The sequence below is a fragment of the Wyeomyia smithii genome, chromosome 3 (assembly GCF_029784165.1).
Source record: "Wyeomyia smithii strain HCP4-BCI-WySm-NY-G18 chromosome 3, ASM2978416v1, whole genome shotgun sequence".
In the NCBI taxonomy this organism is placed as follows: Eukaryota; Metazoa; Arthropoda; class Insecta; order Diptera; family Culicidae; genus Wyeomyia; species Wyeomyia smithii.
The window spans coordinates 192,222,560-192,240,543 of record NC_073696.1 but is presented as its reverse complement, the minus strand read 5'-3'; the positions used below and the strand labels follow the sequence as shown (position 1 = coordinate 192,240,543).

Genomic DNA, 17,984 nt, shown 5'->3' with positions numbered 1-17,984 from the left:
TTGGGGGTTATTGTTGACGATAAGCTCACATTTAGGAGTCACGTCAACTATGCTTCCGAGAAGGCTTCAACGGCTATTGCAGCACTATCTCGAATGATGTCGAATAGCTCAGCGGTGAATGGAAGCAAGCGTAAACTTCTTGCCAGCGTTATCGTGGTAAACTGGAAAGTACCTACAGGCTCATGTTCCTGAGGGTTACAAGTGCGTTTTGTACAGTCTCATACAACGTAATCTGCGTCCTGTTCGGCATGATGCCTATCAGCATAGCCATTAGAAAGGACGTAGAAAGCTTTGACCAACGCGACACAAGGGGCATACGAGGTACAAAAAGATCATTCTCGATGATCATATTGCAGCATGAATGGTCCAGTTCCCCAAAAGGTAGATGGATGCAACGACTTATTCCGGTGGTATCCGTTGGGTCAGGAGGCGCAGTGAAGAAGTGACACAGATTTTGTCAGGTCATGGTTGCTTCAGGCAGTATCTATACAGGTTCGGGCATGCGGGATCTCCTATGTGCCCCGAGTGCGTGGATACGGAAGAGACTGCTGAGCATGTTTTGATAAACTTGGTTGTTCTTGAATGAATACTTAACCGGCGGAACGTTGGGGTTTCTTTTCTTAGCGGTGACGGAGTTGACAAAAGTCAAAACCGTTCGCAATGATAAAAACCTCTTTATGTTTAAAGCTATTCCGGTGAGTAGACTGGAGTAAACCAGTCGCTGCGGAATGCTCATTGATTAATTCGATGTCTTTATTAAAAATCATTTGCTTTTATAGGCAAATACAACTGCCAAAATATTTAATTCTATGTGTTACATGTGTGGCCAGCTTGGGCCCCTACTGGAAACAGCTGGAGAGTCGAGCTTTAAAATTGCAACGCTGCATTTTGCGTGCTGTATGAATCAGGCTCCAAGCGTTGCGGTACACTCAGCAAGGCCTGGTGGCGAGTGTGCTGTAACGCTTAGGCATAAGGCTTTCAGTAAGTAACGGAACTTACTTGCGCGGGTCAGTGGTTTGATTCGAAATTTGTTTTGTTTATGGTTTACGGTGCCGTACAAATGAGTTGGTATACGACAATGTCCTCGTTTTGCGCGTGCGCGGTGTGACATGGTGGTAGTGGACGGTCCAGACATTACTCCGGACAGCCTAGTTCGGATGATGTGTGTAGACCCGAAAATCTGGAAAACGGCAAGGCCTGGTAGCGAGTGTGCTGTAACGCTTAGGCATAAGGCTTTCAGTAAGTAACGGAACTTACTTGCGCGAGTCAGTGGTTTGATTCGAAATTTGTTTTGTTTATGGTTTACGGTGACATGGTGGTAGTGAACGGGCCAGACATTACTCCGGACAGCCTAGTTCGGATGATGTGTGTAGACCCGAAAATCTGGAAAACGGTTTGTGCAGCCGTCTCTTAAATAGTCCTAGAGTTGTAAAGCAGGCAATAGGTTGACCACCGACACGCCAGTGTTAGCTAACTGCCAGTCTCCAGGCTAGTTAGTTAATTAGCTAGGAGCATTGATAGAGACAGGAGGTTGCACAAAGCATAAAAGCCGCTCCCTGAAGCAATACCTAGCGGTCGCCCGGGGAGTATTATGGGCTGAAGATTGGAGGGTTTTAGTGGGTCAAACTCCACACTACCTGAGGTTGGCCTCTCAGGTGTTCGGCAGAAAATTTTCCCTCTACCTAAAATAAAAAAAAAACATTCAATTGCCGATAAAAAGGCGACGGGCAAATTCAAGAAAGTCGATTGGATTGTAATTTTGCAGCTAAGGTTTGTACACGCAATAATTCAGACACCTTCAAATTAGTGTAACTCTTGCAATATTCAAGCTATGAGCGACTTTCTTCATTCAAGCATGCTGGGGGTTTATACTTTCACCTACTTTGATTTGTTTTGCATTCTTTAAACAGTCCTCAAAATGTCGACGAACGGAAAAGACGTGCGAGAAAGGATATTGTACAGCCGCACTGAAATTCCTACCTCTCGATACGTGAACACGCCAAAAAGCTTAATTTCCTCAAAACCACAGTCCAGGATGTGTTAAAAAAGTTTGCTGAACGTTCGAGTGTCAACAAGACACCAAGAAGTGACAAAAATATGAGTTTTTTTAACTGAATTTCGATGTAATTCTATTTTTGTTAATTGGTTACTACAATAACTTTACAATGCAAGTCGTTTGCTTCCAACCATTTCATATTTGATTTCTCTTCATTTTTGTTTTTGAATTTGTTGCTGATTTGACTTATTTTTCAATTATAAATTTAATTTTTTGATGTTTGAGCATCTGGTTTGAACAAAAATATTAGTCGTGCGGATAGTTCTATGACCAAAATGGTGAAGAAGATTTCGGAAAAAAAATTAGGAATACCTCCAGGATTCGGACCAAAGCTGCCAGCAAGACCACCGAGGAGACTGTATAAAATCTAATGGATGGAGTGAAGAGCAAAGCACGAAATTTTTACATCAATGGAGAATAATAAAGTTTTGAACCCGTGAATTTGTGAATCATATCCCATAGTTACATAGTAACAAATAGTAACAAATAATGCTTTGTGTGTGTTATATCACAGTTTCGGGATAATTGCGGATACGAGCCTTTAAACGTTGTTTCTCTTTAAATGTCTCTCACCAGGCTATGACTCCGTTCGATGTTATGTAGGAGCATTATGATGCGCTTTTACCGATCTCGGTTTTCAAAACTAAGTCGATTGGTGCATGTGACACTGCTAAGCATCCCAATTGAAACGCTGGTGGGAAATTATAGCTTTTCAGCGGTCAGAAAACTTTTCACCCGTTTTTTTCGGATTTGCAATGAGCCTCTGATATTGCACTGGGTGAAGTTCAATTACAATTTCGTAATGTCCATTAATCTGATCAAAAGAATACTCATTATTTGTGGATAAAATTTTTGGAAATTTTGAGTTTTTTGTGTAAGATTTTGTTTTCTGCGAACATTGTTTTGATCTTTTGTTGTAAAATGTTAGGGTTTTCCAACACAAACCAGTATGACAACAACAAACATACCGTTGATTGTAACGATATACTGGCAATCATTTTTTTTTTTGAAAATATCCTAAATATCGATCATCGAAATAAACGTTGCTTTCTCATATAACTAGATTTTGGATTCAGGCGCAATTGTATGAAGCGAACAAAAACAATATTCTGTGGCAAATTTCTTTCAATCGCTCGATCGTCCATCGATATGCACTCCCAGTATTAGTATAAATTCATTTTAAATGCATTTAACATACAGCAATTATTTCTAAGCTTTTTTATAATGTCTCGCAGGAAATTAATATCGCCCCGCATAATTTATTCAAACCAATTGAATTTGTCAGCGGACGTAAACTTGTCTCGTTAACAGTAATAAATAGCAACAGCCGCCTGTCATGCTATAACCCTCTAATCGAAGGAGTAAATTTATGGCTCGGAGAGAAGCCTGCATATGTGCATGCCATTTCAAGTTCGAAAAATGCGCGCGCAGTTGTAGGTTTTTGAACCCTTCTTCTTCCGGATACAAACCATCCAGAGGACATCGGCCACAAGTCGGGCTGTGCAACCGTACCAGAGAACCGGAGAGAATTGCAATATACAGGAAGAAGCGAAGCCAAAGACCCGAAGACATGCGACTGTTATTTATGCGCTCGTCCTGAGACTGCCAACGATCGTCGATTTTGGTGGTACCGAGAATGATTTTCCCGCGGGAGGGGAAACCAACAGAAGAGCTTCCTTTTTGGAGCTGCATGGGGCAGGAGAGGCGAAGAGCACTGACATGTTGGCTGGCTGGACTGACTGACTGAGAGTGGGCGCTCGCAAGAAGTGTGTTGCCCGAGAGCGGGAAAAGTTCTTGCAGACGGTTTAATTTTCCACACAGAATCAGGGTTTATTTCAGTTTGGCAACGTTATCGGAATGAAGCACAACAGAAGTAACAATAAAGCAGCAACCTCCAAGTGAACTTGGTTGGTCTACTATTCTTCTTTTTTACCAGCCCCTCCGCCGGAAACAAGATTTAAGCTTAACTGTTAGGAGGATACTTGGAAACATTTTTTGGAAATACTCCTAGAGGAGCAAGTTGTAGTTCGTAAGATCGATCTGAACCAGTTTAAATATAGCAAACAAGAATAAAAAGAAATATATTGTGCTTAGATAAATTCATTATTGAGTATAAGTGAATGTGAAGTATTTTAGAGGCATAACTGAAACATGGCAAAATTTTAAACAATCGAGAATATATTATTGCTGAAAATAACCATACTAAAGAGAATACCCGTACTAGTGAAAAGTTTGTAATATTAAGGCAAACGGAATAATTCAGCTACATTTCGTGTAAAATAGTTGATAACATGGAAGAAAACATGAATTCACATTGATTTATAGTTTTGTGTATTTATTTTTGAAGAAAGAGTATTTATATCAGAAGAAGAAAACTTGGAATGTAATCCTGTGCGTGACGAAAAGCTTTTCTTCAGTCAAACCAGTTCGCAACCGTTTGTTATCACTGGCGGAAAAAGCGCAAGCTGGCCCTACAAGTAAGAAAAGAAAGAAAAAAGATATAAGTTTAGAAAATAATTCTCAATTCTCAAAAATGAAAATGGATTAGTGACCCCGCCAATCACGTGCGTGTATGAGTGTGCGTTACAGTCAGCAGTCTGAGTGAATCTGGGTCATTGCAAAAAGTTGCGGAAACAGTGCCGAGGAATCCGGTTGCTCAGCCATGGAGTTGGGAGGTGAAGTGCTCACTATGGGGCTGGCACTGAAGCTGCACCAGAAGATACCACCGGGGGCGGCTTTGGACTTTGGCGAGTTTCGAAGGGAAAACTCAAACACGGCGGCCTTCATTAGCGACTGGGGTAGCGATCAGGTGAGGAAATTTTATTTCTACTCCGTCATGTTCAGGATTTTTTTTTCTGTAATATTTATTGATTGGGAAATTATGATGCACGTGTATGTGCATATCAGGCGTGGGAGTATGAGCCTGCTGAACAAGAGTGAGTATGTTTGCAGCAAAAAATTCATCACGATGTCATTGTGGCTACTGCAGTGTGGTCATAATGCTGACAGCTTACGTAAGAGAGGCTAGCCGGTTTCTCAACAACTCGATGTCAAATCAGAATCTGCATTTTATGTTACAACAGTATTAAGAAAACTTATACCATCATCAAGCTTAACACCGCAAAAGGCTTTTGGTTTATTCAAATAGACAAAAGATTGTACGATAAAAGTATTCTTGAAGTAAATTTGGTGAGTATATGCCCTTGAATTTGTGCGTATAAGTGTACATTTAAAAACAGTGTTAAGGGGTTATATACCTTTTTAGTTTTCAAAAAACCGGAAATTTTTTTATTACATTAGCTTCAAATACAACATCTTGAGAACATTTCCACAAATTTTCATAAAGAATTGAGCAATAGGAAGAAAGTTAGAGCGATTTGCAACGCGCCTCGCCACGGCCGCATAAGCTAAACTTGAAACTTTACACGCGATTATCTCGGAATAGTTTTTTCCGGAAAATGACTTTGCCGAGATCCTGATTGCGGGAAAACTACTGAACCCTTTTTCCTTCATCTTTTTTTTTAAATTTTCGTTATAAAATTCGCCCGTCCTTGAACGATCGCTTTTTGAAACATACAGTTACATTTTGCCGCAACTTTTTTAATGCAATTTTTCGTGCTCAAAACGTGCATTTTTTGGGAAAAACGTTCCCGTTTGCACTGAAAACAAAATACTCATAAAAGCGATCGTTCAAGGACCCGGCACACTTCTAAACTAATGAAATAACATGAGCTTTTGATTTCGGTTGATCCGCTGAGTCTCTATCTGGATCACCGCAAGCCTCTGCAAGAAAATAGCGTTTCGGGGAAACGGCCATTACTCCAGTAATAATTGGTATATCTCAAAATCAAACGTATTTTCTTGTTGTTGATAAACTGTACTTTCAGAAAAATACCACTTTGATGCAATGAAAATGGTGCTATGCACTTAAAAATAAATTCAAACTTCCCTCATTTTTCTCGACCAAGAAGGTATATAACCCCTTAATAATTAGATGCGGTGCAATCTTCCAAACTTTCTACTTTCAGGAGTTTTGTCTGTAGTCTAAAGAATCAAGCATGAACTACTTAACATACTCTTTATTTAGATAGAATTAATCTAATTTGGTTCTGGTGCTTCTTTTCAAATTGAGTTTCTGTGAAATTCAATAATTGATCAATATTAAATTATAATTTTTAGGAATTCCATTCACTTTTGGTACTTTGTTTTTCACGCTTAGAGGGACGACAAGTGAAGGTTCTGATTGCTAAAAATTGTGCTTTGATTCACAAACCTGCGTAAAAGTTAAAAGTCACGACTTTTAATGCTTTTATTGTTCTCGTATTCGATATTGCAACCGATGAAATGTGAGCTTTTCTACGGTCAAATGTTTCTTCATGCCCAAAGATCTAAGTGAAAACAAATCTGAGCCTACAAAATGTGATACTGTTCACAAAACTATGAGACCATTAAATGCGCACAACGTTAAAAAATCATCTAAAAACATAAAATCTTTGTTTAACAGTTTTACTACCCTAAAACTAACCAATATGCATAAAAAATTTGAAAGATTTACTTCTTAATGTGCAAATAGGGTAACGGGGGTATTTTGGCCAGCTTTGGGAAGTGTTCGCACAGTTCATTGAAAACAAACACAATTTTTCAACATAAATACCTACTCTATTATACCATTGTTAAAAGCTAAGTGTCTATTTTAATATACACCGTTCAACAATGCAATATATTGAAAAATATCCTAGAAATATCAAAATTTCTACGAAGTGCTAAAAACATATTTTGGTCCACCAAATTTTTACTTTGGCCCACCTTTATATCTACAGACGTGTATGGAAATAGTTTGGACTAATTATATTTAAGATCATCATCGGTATTTTTAAAGCAAAAAAAGTGGGTTTTAGGAGAACATTCTTCTGCTGTGAATTTTTGTAAATTTTAGGCATCTAAAAATGAAATGTTTTTTCTCACAGTGGTTTTACAGGCATTCTCATCTAATTTCATATCGTTAAATGTGATAAATTAAGAAGTAATTACCTGTAAATTGTCACAAGCCGGTTCTTTGTTCACGTGCAACGGCCGAACGGTAATCAAAGAGATGTCAAAACTTGGCATGGTCAAAATATGTTTGCTTCAGAAAGAGGCAAACATATTTCAGCCATGCGTTTAACCACTTTTTCAACTTTTTCCAACATGTTAGAGTATACAAACTGTTCCTATGACATTTTATTGATGTTACTACAACAACGAATTGTTTTAAAGCATACATATTTGTAACAATAGCTTCCGGACGTTGACTTGTTTATTACCACTTCCTCTTGACTTTGGGTTGACTCTGCCATGACTTTGAATATGTATGAAGTAATTCCAAAAAAACACTACCTAGAGCCAGTTTTTCGCCGAAAATTATAGTGTAGTATGATTCTTAGGTGTGTTATTCAATGTTGCATGTATAGTTTTCTAATATTCATTGATTTCTCAGATAAAATGCGTAAAATGTTACCGGGTGGGCCAAAATATGCATGTGGGCCAAAATACCCCCGTTACCCTATTACCATGTTGTTTTTAAACAACACTGTGACTTTATCGCAGGATAAAGTCTGAGCAATTACTTTTGTTAACCGCAACTTTAAAATTGACCTTTTGTTAGTATAATTAATGATTTATAATTACTGACATTTTCACTAACCACTAACTTTATTTCAAAATTTATTTTCAAAGACAGTCAGCACCAATCGGGAATCTCGCCATGTTTTTTTTCGTTCCCGAGATTTTGACAGCAAAAGTAAAAACAAAACATTCAAATACAGTACTACCAGCTGTTAAGTTTTCTTCGTTAGAGTCTAGAGAGCTGTTCTAATGAATTATATTTCTAAAACCTAAATTAATCCACCTAGCGGTCAGACCCAGCCTTTCTCATTCAAACTTTTATTTCTAAAAATAGATTTACATGAACGCTTCAATCCAATAAATGTATATTTACTCTTAAGGTTCTAAAATATTGATGTTGTAATCTATACATATAAAAATGTAGTCCGGTCTATCTGTCTGTTTGATCCATATAGGCTCGAAAACTACCGAACCGATCGACGTGAAAATTTGTATGTAGGGGTTTTTGGTCCCGATAAAGGTTCCTATGATAGTTTGAGACCCCCCCTCTTCTGGAAAGGAGGGGTCCAATACAAATGAAACATACATTTCTGCACAACTCAAGGACAAACCAAGCAAATGAAACCGAATTTGGCATGTGGATGTTTTAAAGGGTAATAAATATGTCCATAATGGTTCGACGCCCCTCCTTTTTATGGAAGCACATGTTTCTGCACAAATTTCTGCACATCTCGCGAACTAATCAACTGATTGGAACCATATTTGGCAGGTGAATGTTTTTAGTGGTAACAAATATGTTCCATAATCTACCTCAGGCAACATTTTGGATATTGTTTTTGGCACATTTTGCATGTGTAGGATAAGTACAACGATACACCAAAATTTCCAGCTCAAAAAGATCCTCGACACCGCTGACCACAGAGCCACGGGGACCACAAGAAAGATACACAGGAGCTGAATTCGACCACAGATACCGTTTTGAATTCTAATATGGCGACTTCCGGCTACGGAAAACCAGCGGCAAACGACCAAATACCACCCAATATGGGTATTTTCGGAATCGTAATGATGCACTGGAGCCACAGATTGACTTCAGACACCATTATGAATTGTAGGATGGCAACTTGTGGTTTCTGGAAAACAGCCAAAAATGGCCGATTTCCGTCTAACATGAGTATCTCCGGATCTAGAATGATACACAGCAGCTAAAATCGAAAATGATCAAATTACACCCACTATGGGTGTTTTTTAAACCAGAATGACGCTCAGAGGCCAGAAATTATATTAAATACCATTTTGAAATCCAAGATGGCGACTTCCGGTTTGTGAAAAACAGCCTAAAATAACCAAATACCATCCAATATGACAGCGGTTCTCAACCTTTTTTTGTCCGCGTACCCCTTGGCAATATTTTTCATATCGATTGTACCCCCTAACTTGGAATGTTCTCGCAGAGTGGGAAAGAGTTGTGGTAGATCATGTTGTGGAAGTCTAGTTAAGGTTTCAAATAATGAAGTTTCGTGATTTTCACATTATGGTACTGGTTTCGTGATTTTCACATTATGGTACTTTACAGACGAAGTTACAGTCCGATTACAGTAAAATTCAATAGGGTATTACGAGGCAGCTAGACTTATTAGTTGACACTAATTTTGTGGAAAGCGGGTCAGCCATCTCTGAGAAAAGTGAGTGAGTCCGAGTAGTCTTCGGAATATGTTTCTTTTCATAGCTGGATTTCACATTTTTAAACATAACAGGCAAAGTAATAGTCCGATTGCAAAACAAATCAATAGGGTCTTATGGGGCAACTAGACCTTCCATTTGACACTGATTTTATGAAAATCGGTCCAGCCATCTCTGAGAAACATGAGTGAGATTAAGTAGTCTTCAAAACACGTTTCTTGTCATAACTTTTGAACCACAAGTTCAATCTTAATGAAATTCAAAAGTTAAGGGTTTTCAAGGTAGCCCGTTCATTTGAAATCAATTTTGTTCAAATCGGTTGTGTAGTTTTTGAGATAATGATGTTTCATGATTTTTACATTTTGAAACATAACCTCTAAACTAAAAATCCGATTACAATGAAATTTAATAGGGTGTTATGGGACAAAGAGACCTTTCATTTAAAATTAATTTAATAAAAATCGGCTCAGCCATCTCTGAGAAAAGTGAGTGAGAATAAAAATATGCACATACACACACACATACACACACACATACACACACACACATACAGAAAATGCTCAGCTCGTCGAGCTGAGTCGAGTGATATATGCCATTCGGCCCTTTGGAGCACTTTTATACTTTCGGTTTTGCAAGTGATTGTTATACCTTATAGGAGAAAGGCAAAAATACTGAAATACGTATAAAACGTTTTTAGTAGTGTTGGTTTAAAACAACATTGCGCATTTAAGGGTTAAAGACGTTATTTTTTTATGTTTGACTCGCGCTAAATTTAAACGTAGGGTTTTCTGCGATAAAATATTTGCAGATGTTCAAAGAACATGTTCGAGTTAAAGTAAAGATAAGGTCTTGTATATCCGATGTTCAAGATCAAAGTTCTCATCATCATTCTTGAGTTTAGGTCTGATAATCTGCAAGATCAATCACGATTGCTACAATGTTTGTATGGCGTATGGTCAATCGTTTGTCATATATTTCAGATGCTCTAGGTTCTTCAACTTGTTTTATTTCAAGTCAAATGCTACATGTACAACGTATTCAGCAATTGGATTTTCCCTTCCGATTTATTTTTCTCTGTTTTTTTTTTTTGTAGATAATAAAGCCGTCAAATACTCACAATTCAGTATTTTCACGTATCTTGGAATGTTATTGAATAATTTGCATTTTTTTTTTGTTAGAACCACTCATATTTCATAATACCCAGTTTGTGTCATGTTTTGTTGGGCAAAAATGCTTCTCGTTACTACCTCTACAAGAACTTATGGATAATTTACAGGTATTTAAACCATTTCCACTCAAGTGATATTTTTTAAAAGTGTGCACCATTTTCAATAGGTGAAATCTTCGAAAAATTGCATCTTTTGTATCAGGGTAACCTCTTTAATATAGTTGCCTATAGACGAGATGAACATGATGATAAAAGACGTTTTTAGAGACAAAATGGTTTGTTTGAAGAGTATAATATCTTCGGCAAAGTTGTGGGTAGTGATTTTATCTTCACGAAAATATACATGGTGAAAAAAATATAGAAATTTTTTTTTATAAAATTTTAACCTTTTTGTTTTTTGAACAACCACTTTATTTAATAGTTTTTTTGGTACGGCAGGAGAAACTACCACCAATGATTAGCTAAGATTCTGTAGTTTCTGATAGAACGAATTTTAAAACAAAGAGTTTTGTGTGATATTTAATTTATAATTGTATTTATCTGTGTCGAAGACACTATCAAGGCTTTGATTGGTCCGTTTGATTCTAATAAAAAGTTTTCGAGGATTGGAACTTCCTTATTTTTTTTTCTTTATGTTTAAACAACCATAATTTTGTTCAGTAATTTAAATAATACGCTAAGATATTGCGTCAGTTTTACTAGAACAAAATTTAAAAAAATGCCCGGCTTTTCAATTTTAGTTTTTAAACATTTTAATTTACTATTGAACAAAACTAGTTATTTTCTGTGTAAATTTTCACCTTCAATTTTCGACAACGCGTCCTTAGACAACGTTTTTTAAAGGGCAGCGTTTCTCTGCTAAATGACTTAGTAAACTGAGTATTTTCCGCGGGTGGAGGAATTTTCAAGACTCAAGACTAATTTCGCAATTTTCTTCGTATACTTTTTGGCATAGGTTTTGCATGGGAAATTCTTAAAAATCACTTAATTTTAATTTACAAAATAAGATTTGATTTTTTTTTGTTTTTTAAGAAATCTCAAGTTATAACGCAACTTTTGATAAAATGTCCAAAATGGAGTAATAAAGCAACTTAGTTTATGGTGGATTAAGTTTACTTTACTTTACTTTTTTGGCTAACGGACCGTTCACTGGTCTAGGGCCGAACGAATTAGAGATGTCCAGCTTCTGTCTCGGGCAGCCGTTCTCCAGTCTCCCCGTACACCAGCAGATCGTGCATCTTCTTCCACCGCGCACATCCACCGCGTGCGAGGCCTACCACGGAGTCGACGGCCTCTTCTTGGTTCTCTACTGAAGATGGTTTTGGCGGCTCTCTCGTCAGGCATCCTGGCTACATGTCCAGCCCACTGAAGCCTGCCCCGCTGTATTACCTTCACTATATCAGCATGTTTGTATATCTGGTACAACTCGTGATTCATGCGTCTGCGCCACACTCCGTCTTCCAGTTTACCGCCAAGTATCGATCGCAGAACTTTACCCTCAAAACTCCGAGCACTCGTCGATCAGCTTCCTTCAGCGTCCTTGCTTCATGTCCGTAAAGGGCCACCGGGAGTATCAGCGTCCTATACAGCGCTAGTTTTGTGCGAGTTTGCAAACTACGGGACCTTAGCTGGTTATGCAGTTCGTAGAAAGCCCTGTTCGCAGCTGCAACTCGTCGTTTCACTTCACGGTTCATATCGTTGTCACATGTCACAAGCGTACCAAGATGAACGAATTCGTCAACCACTTCAAATCGTTCCCCATCTATCTCCACCTCAGCACCAACACCACGGGGACTCTGTCGCAGGGTGGAAATTTGATCCGTCGTGGAACGCCCTTGTCGAAAACCAGCCTGGTATTCGCCAACAAAGGATTCCGTTAACGGTTTAATCTGAAGAACAGGATACGGGAGAGCACTTTATATGCGGAGTTGAGCAACGTTATCCCTCGATAGTTGCCACAATCCAATCGATGGCCCTTCTTATAGATAGGGCATATGAGGCCTTCCAACCAGTCGTTCGGCATTTGTTCGTTCGCCCAGATTCTTAGTATTATCTGGTGGATCGGCCGGGATACCGTCCTTCCTAGCGGCCTTGCCGTTTTTCAGCTCACTAATCGCCTTTTTCACCTCCTCCTGTCTTGGTGGCTCCACAGCTTGTTCGTCACTCATAATCGTCATCCTGTTCCTGCTCTGCTCATCCGGCTCCTCACCGTTCAATAGCGCTTGAAAATGCTCCTTCCACCTGGCTGCAACCGTCGGTTTATCAGAAAGCAGGTTGCCGTCCTTGTCATTACACATGACCGGCACAGGGAAATTCCTGCTTCTGACTCTGTTGACAGTTCTATAGAATCTCCGCACGTCGTTTTCAGCATAGCTGCCCTCTGCGCTGGCGAGCATCTGCTCCTCGTACTCGCGCTTCTTCCGACGGTGGGTTCTATTTTCGGCAGCTCTTGCCACCCTGTACCTCTCTCTGTTCTGACGCGTAGCCGCAGTGAGCATGCGGCTCCTGGCACGGTTCTTCTCATCTGTCGCTCTCTGGCACTCGGCATCGAACCAGCCGTTAGGCTGTCTTCCACGCGTCGTACCTACCACCTCTCTCGCAGTCGTTTCGATGGCGCCGTGAATACTGCTCCACAGCCCATTTATGTCTTTCACTTCTTCCTCCTGCTGTTCTGCGATCCGTTGATCCAGCTCTCTGGCGTATTCTGCTGCCACGCCATCAGCTTTCAACCGCTGAATGTTGAAACGCATCGTCCTCTCTGTGCGAGATTTCAGCACGTTCGACAACCGTGCGCGGATCTTACAAACGACGAGATAATGGTCAGAGTCAATGTTTGGTCCCCGAAAAGACCTAACATCAGTAACATCCGAAAAGTGCCGACCGTCAATCAGTACGTGATCGATCTGGGAGCAGGCTTCTCCATTTGGATGCCTCCAGGTGTGTTTCCGAATATTCAAACGTGAAAAAAAAGGAGCTACATATGGCCATTCCTCTGGCCGCGGCAAAGCTTATCAGCCTCAGGCCGTTTTCATTGGTTGACGAGTGGAGGCTATGCCTTCCAATGACTGGAACGAAGAATTCCTCCCTCCCAACCTGTGCGTTTGCCAACCGGAGGATTAAGTTTATAAAAATTATATTTCATTACGACATTTTTCAAATTATTTGTATTCCAATGATTTTAAGCAATTCAAATGGTTATTTCGAATCGAAAAGCTCATAAAATAAACTTCGTGAATGCATCCGTTTCCAGTTATTTTGAATTAATTTGAGCAAATTAGAAAATAAACACTAAATCATACATGAAATTAAAAACGGATCAAATTTTCGTCTCAAGTTAATTTTTGGTAAAAAGTTCTGGATGGAAAAATGTAAGAGAAATTTTCACTGAGAGTGAAGTTTCTTTTTTTTGACATAGTAAAACGTGTTTTAAAGAAACCCGTGACCGAAATTGCCATCATTGAACCCATTAACTATTTATTAGTCTAACACCGCTTAACACTAACTTTTACTTTTATAGCGACAGATCGTTGAGATCCTATGCCGAATCCAGAATACGCCTCCACAAAACTCGGTCTTGGGGTGCTCCTCTCCAGTCACACCTTGCAGCCGCTGTTCTGGCATTCTCGTGGACAGCACACATCCAGCGCATGCGGGGTCTACCTTGAAGTTGTCAACCTCCATCCAGTTTTCTGCTAAATTTTATCTTTGCCGGTCGCTCATCTGCCATCCGTGCTATGCGGCCAGCCCACTGTAACCTGTCGTGTTTGATCAGCTCGACAATATAAGCTTGTTCGTATACTTCGTACAGCTCGTGATTCATGCGCCTGCACCACACTTCATTTTTTAGTTTGCCACCGAGCATTGATCGCAGGATTCTACGCTCGAGGACCCATAACGCTCGTCGATCGGCCTCCTTCTACGTCCACGATTCATACCCGTAGAGCGCCACCGGGAGGATCAGTGTCCTATAGAGCGCAAATTTAGTACGGATGTGTAGGCTACGGAACCTAAGCTGGCTAGCAGTCCATAATAGGCCCTATTCGCTGTCGCAATCCGTTTCTTCACCTCGCGGCTCACCTCGTTTTTTCACATATCACGAGAGTACCAAGCTAAACAAATTCGTCGACCACTTCGAAAGTACCCCAATCCATCTTCACCGCAGCACAAACATCCGCAAAACTACCATGCTCTTTGCCAGCCATGTACTTCGTTTTGGCAGTGTTCATGGTGAGTCCAATTCTCGCAGCTTCCCTTTTGAGAACCGTTAAGGCCTTCTTAACAGCTGTACGGTTAACACCAATTTTATCAATGTTGTCCGCGAAGCCCAGAAGCATGTTAGACTTCGTGATGATGGTGCCGTCTCTCTGCACATCTGCCCTTCGTATTGAATCTTAAAAGCTGTGTTGAACAGCATGTTCGAAAGCCCGTTACTTTGCTTCAGACCATCTAACGTCACAAACGCGTCCGAAAATTTGTCCGCTTTCCTGACGCTTGATGTGCAACCGTGAAGCGTCGCACGTAGTTTTGTTGGAAAACCATGTTCAAGCATTATTTGCCACAGCTCGTTGCGCTTTCTTGTATCTTTCGCCGCCTTGAAGTCTATAAACAGGTGGTGTGTCTGAAAGTTGTTTTCTCGAAGCTTGTCGAGAATCTGTCTCAAGGTAAACATCTGGTCCGTAGATCGTCCCACTCGAAAACCGTATTGTTACTCTCCAACAAAGGCTTCCTGCAACGGTCTCAGTCGCTGAAACTGGATAAGCGAGAGAATTTTACAAGCGGAATTGAGAAGGGTTATGCCTCGATAATTAAGAGTCTATTTCAACCAGTCCGTAGGTAGTTATTTCTCAGACCATCCCTCAGAATAATCTGTTGAATTGCACTATACAGCCGCTTGCTCCCGGCTTTGAGAAGTTCGACCGGTAAGTCGTCCTTCCCAGCGGCTTTGTGGTTTTTTAGCTCCTTGCAAGCATTCTTCACCTCGTTCAATGTTGGTGAGTCCACAGCTTGTCCGTCCTCCCAGATTTCTATCCAGCTCCCCTCGACGACTCTTCTAACTTCCTCACAGTTCAACACCACTTCAAAATGTTGCTTCCAATATCTGGCCACCTGCTGTCGATGGTTGTGAGGTGGCGTGATCCACTCACAACCAACCCAACTGGTCTAGATTCAATCCTAGCCGACACCAGGAGATTTTCTGAGGCGAAAAATCTCTGGGATCACGCCTTCCATCGCATTAGGAAGTAAAGCCGTTGGCGCCGGTCCGTTAATAAACGGATCGTGAGTTAGGGACCTGGGTGTGGAGTCGCCTCCCTGGGCGTCGGTAATTGGCCACAACAGTGGCGGAAATAGACCGACGGAAAATAAGCGAGAATAAAAAAAAAAAATCTGGCCACCTGCGATTTATCGGTAATCAGGTTCCCCTCCCCGTCATTACACATGGAAAGTACTGGTACGATCCGGTTCCTGATTCCGTTAATCGTTCTGTAGAAGCTCCTTGTGTCGTTCCTGGTGAAGCAATTCTCTGCCTCTGTGACTCTGCGAGGACGCGATCGTGAGGCTCACGTTTCTTACGGCGGTGAAGCCTCTTTCCGGCAGTTCTTGCCTCCTGGTATTTCTCCCGCATCTGACGCGTCCCACGATTAGCTGCTACTGACATGTTGGCGTAGGCCCGTTTCTTCTTTTCCGTCATCTCTAGACACTCAGCATCGAACCACCCACCAGAGCCTGACGAACTCATTTTCAATTGACAATTATCAGGTTATAGTGACGCTTTGACCCGTCGCTTGCAATTTTAAAGCTTTTGTATCATTTTCGAGCACATTGTAAGGCACATGAAAACCATTCGAAAGCTCTTGCTTTGATTTTGACAACTGAAGGGCTTGAAATTGATACAAATGCTGTCACTCTCACACGACGATTCCCAATTGAAAATGACAACGAACGCTGACGGAGACAGGAGGCTTCCATACAGTATTTCACGCATATATAGGAAAAAGAGAAGGAAGAAAATCGTGACGATATGCAACGGAGGACGCCAACACCAGTTTCACAACCCGAATTGGTAACGCAGCGCCAGTCTCTCTTTCCTTCACCCTCTCCGTCAATTAAAATAGTCATCAGTTTCATTTGAAATGATCCGATGAACAACAGACGGGAAAGAGAGAAAGCAGTGATTCGATGACAGTAGCCGAAAAGAATCAAGTAAAAATGAAACTATATTAAAATGTAGTTTGTTTCGCTGGATGTGCTTCCACTGCTCGTTCAGGTCCACTCCAGCTGGTTCACCGATCCGTCTTTCAACTTTCCGAGTATACTCTGCAGCGACTCCTTGCGCTGATAACCTCTGGATATCCAGACGTATCTTTCTCGCCGATCTCGATTTAAATTCGTTGGACAGCCGGGCGCGAATCATACCTACCACGAGGAAGTGATCCGAATCGATGTTTGGCCCTCGTAAGGACCGCACATCTGAAAAGTGCCGGCCTTCGATCAGCGTGGGGTAAATCTGGGAGTAGGCCTCTTCATTCGGGTGTATCCAGGTGTGCTTCCGAATGTTGAGACGTGCATAATGGGTACTACAGATGGCCATTACCCTGCCGTTGTCGTTGGTGGTCGAGTTAAGCTTTTCCTTACCAATAATGGGACGAAGGAACTCCTTCACTCCGACTTGTCCATTCATATCTCCGATGACGATCTTTATGTCGTGTTTTGGGCACTCTCCATACGTTTTCTCAAGGAGCTCAAAGAACTCCTCCTTTACGTCATCATCTTTACCGTTTATCGGCGCGTACACGTCGAGAGGGCTATAATTGAAGAACCTGCTCTTGATCCTCAATACGCAGAGACGGTCATTAACAGGCCTCCACCTAATGACACGCTTGTATGGCTGATATCTTCACATTTGCTTCAATACGTTGGAGAGTTTGCTTAGCCAAACACGTGTGTAAAGTTTCATTCAAGTAAAAATGGTCGGAAGTATTTTTTGCGAAATTTCCAGATCATTTGGCATGGAAACGCTCAGTGAGGTTTGTTAGTAGCTTAAGTATTTATAACAAATATTAGTAAATAATAGGGGTCTTCACATCGAGCTCGTATACGAATACCCAGCCGTAAACTGTGTATCTTCCATTACTCGTCAATGGAGGTGAGTATTTTTACGGCTGGGTATTTGTTTACGAGCTCTACATGAATACCCATAATAAGTTTGTGCTAGAAATTTGTAGCTTTAATTGCTAGGATTTGTTTGCTTTCGCAGTTAGAACCTATCATTCATTAAATCTACTCGTTAGAAAAAGGGATTAATTTTACAACTAACGTAATTGCTAATCTATCGCTATGAAGAGAGGTTATGGTAGCAATTGAGGATTGCAACGATGTTTGTCGTAAATTGGTGATAAATTTATTTGACTTAGCTTGTAATGTTTAAACACCAGTAAGTCTTGACACTTTAAAATCATTATCGGAGTTTTATTC

The 17,984-nt window shown here is 40.5% G+C and overlaps 1 protein-coding gene across 2 annotated transcripts in view; it reads left to right on the top strand.

Annotated features, from left to right (window-relative positions):
* Positions 1-3,870: 3,870 nt before the first annotated feature.
* The window catches only part of LOC129732327 (neuropeptide SIFamide receptor-like), a 321,404-nt gene continuing 307,290 nt past the window's right edge, over positions 3,871-17,984 (top strand). The window contains exons 1-2 of one of the 2 annotated variants that reach the window (XM_055693132.1): positions 3,871-4,533; positions 4,605-4,865. In XM_055693132.1, the coding sequence (XP_055549107.1) occupies positions 4,719-4,865 (147 nt within the window). In that variant the 5' untranslated portion in view covers positions 3,871-4,533; positions 4,605-4,718. Of the gene's footprint in view, positions 4,866-17,984 lie in introns of both variants that reach the window. The other variant, XM_055693133.1, reaches the window with a different exon arrangement.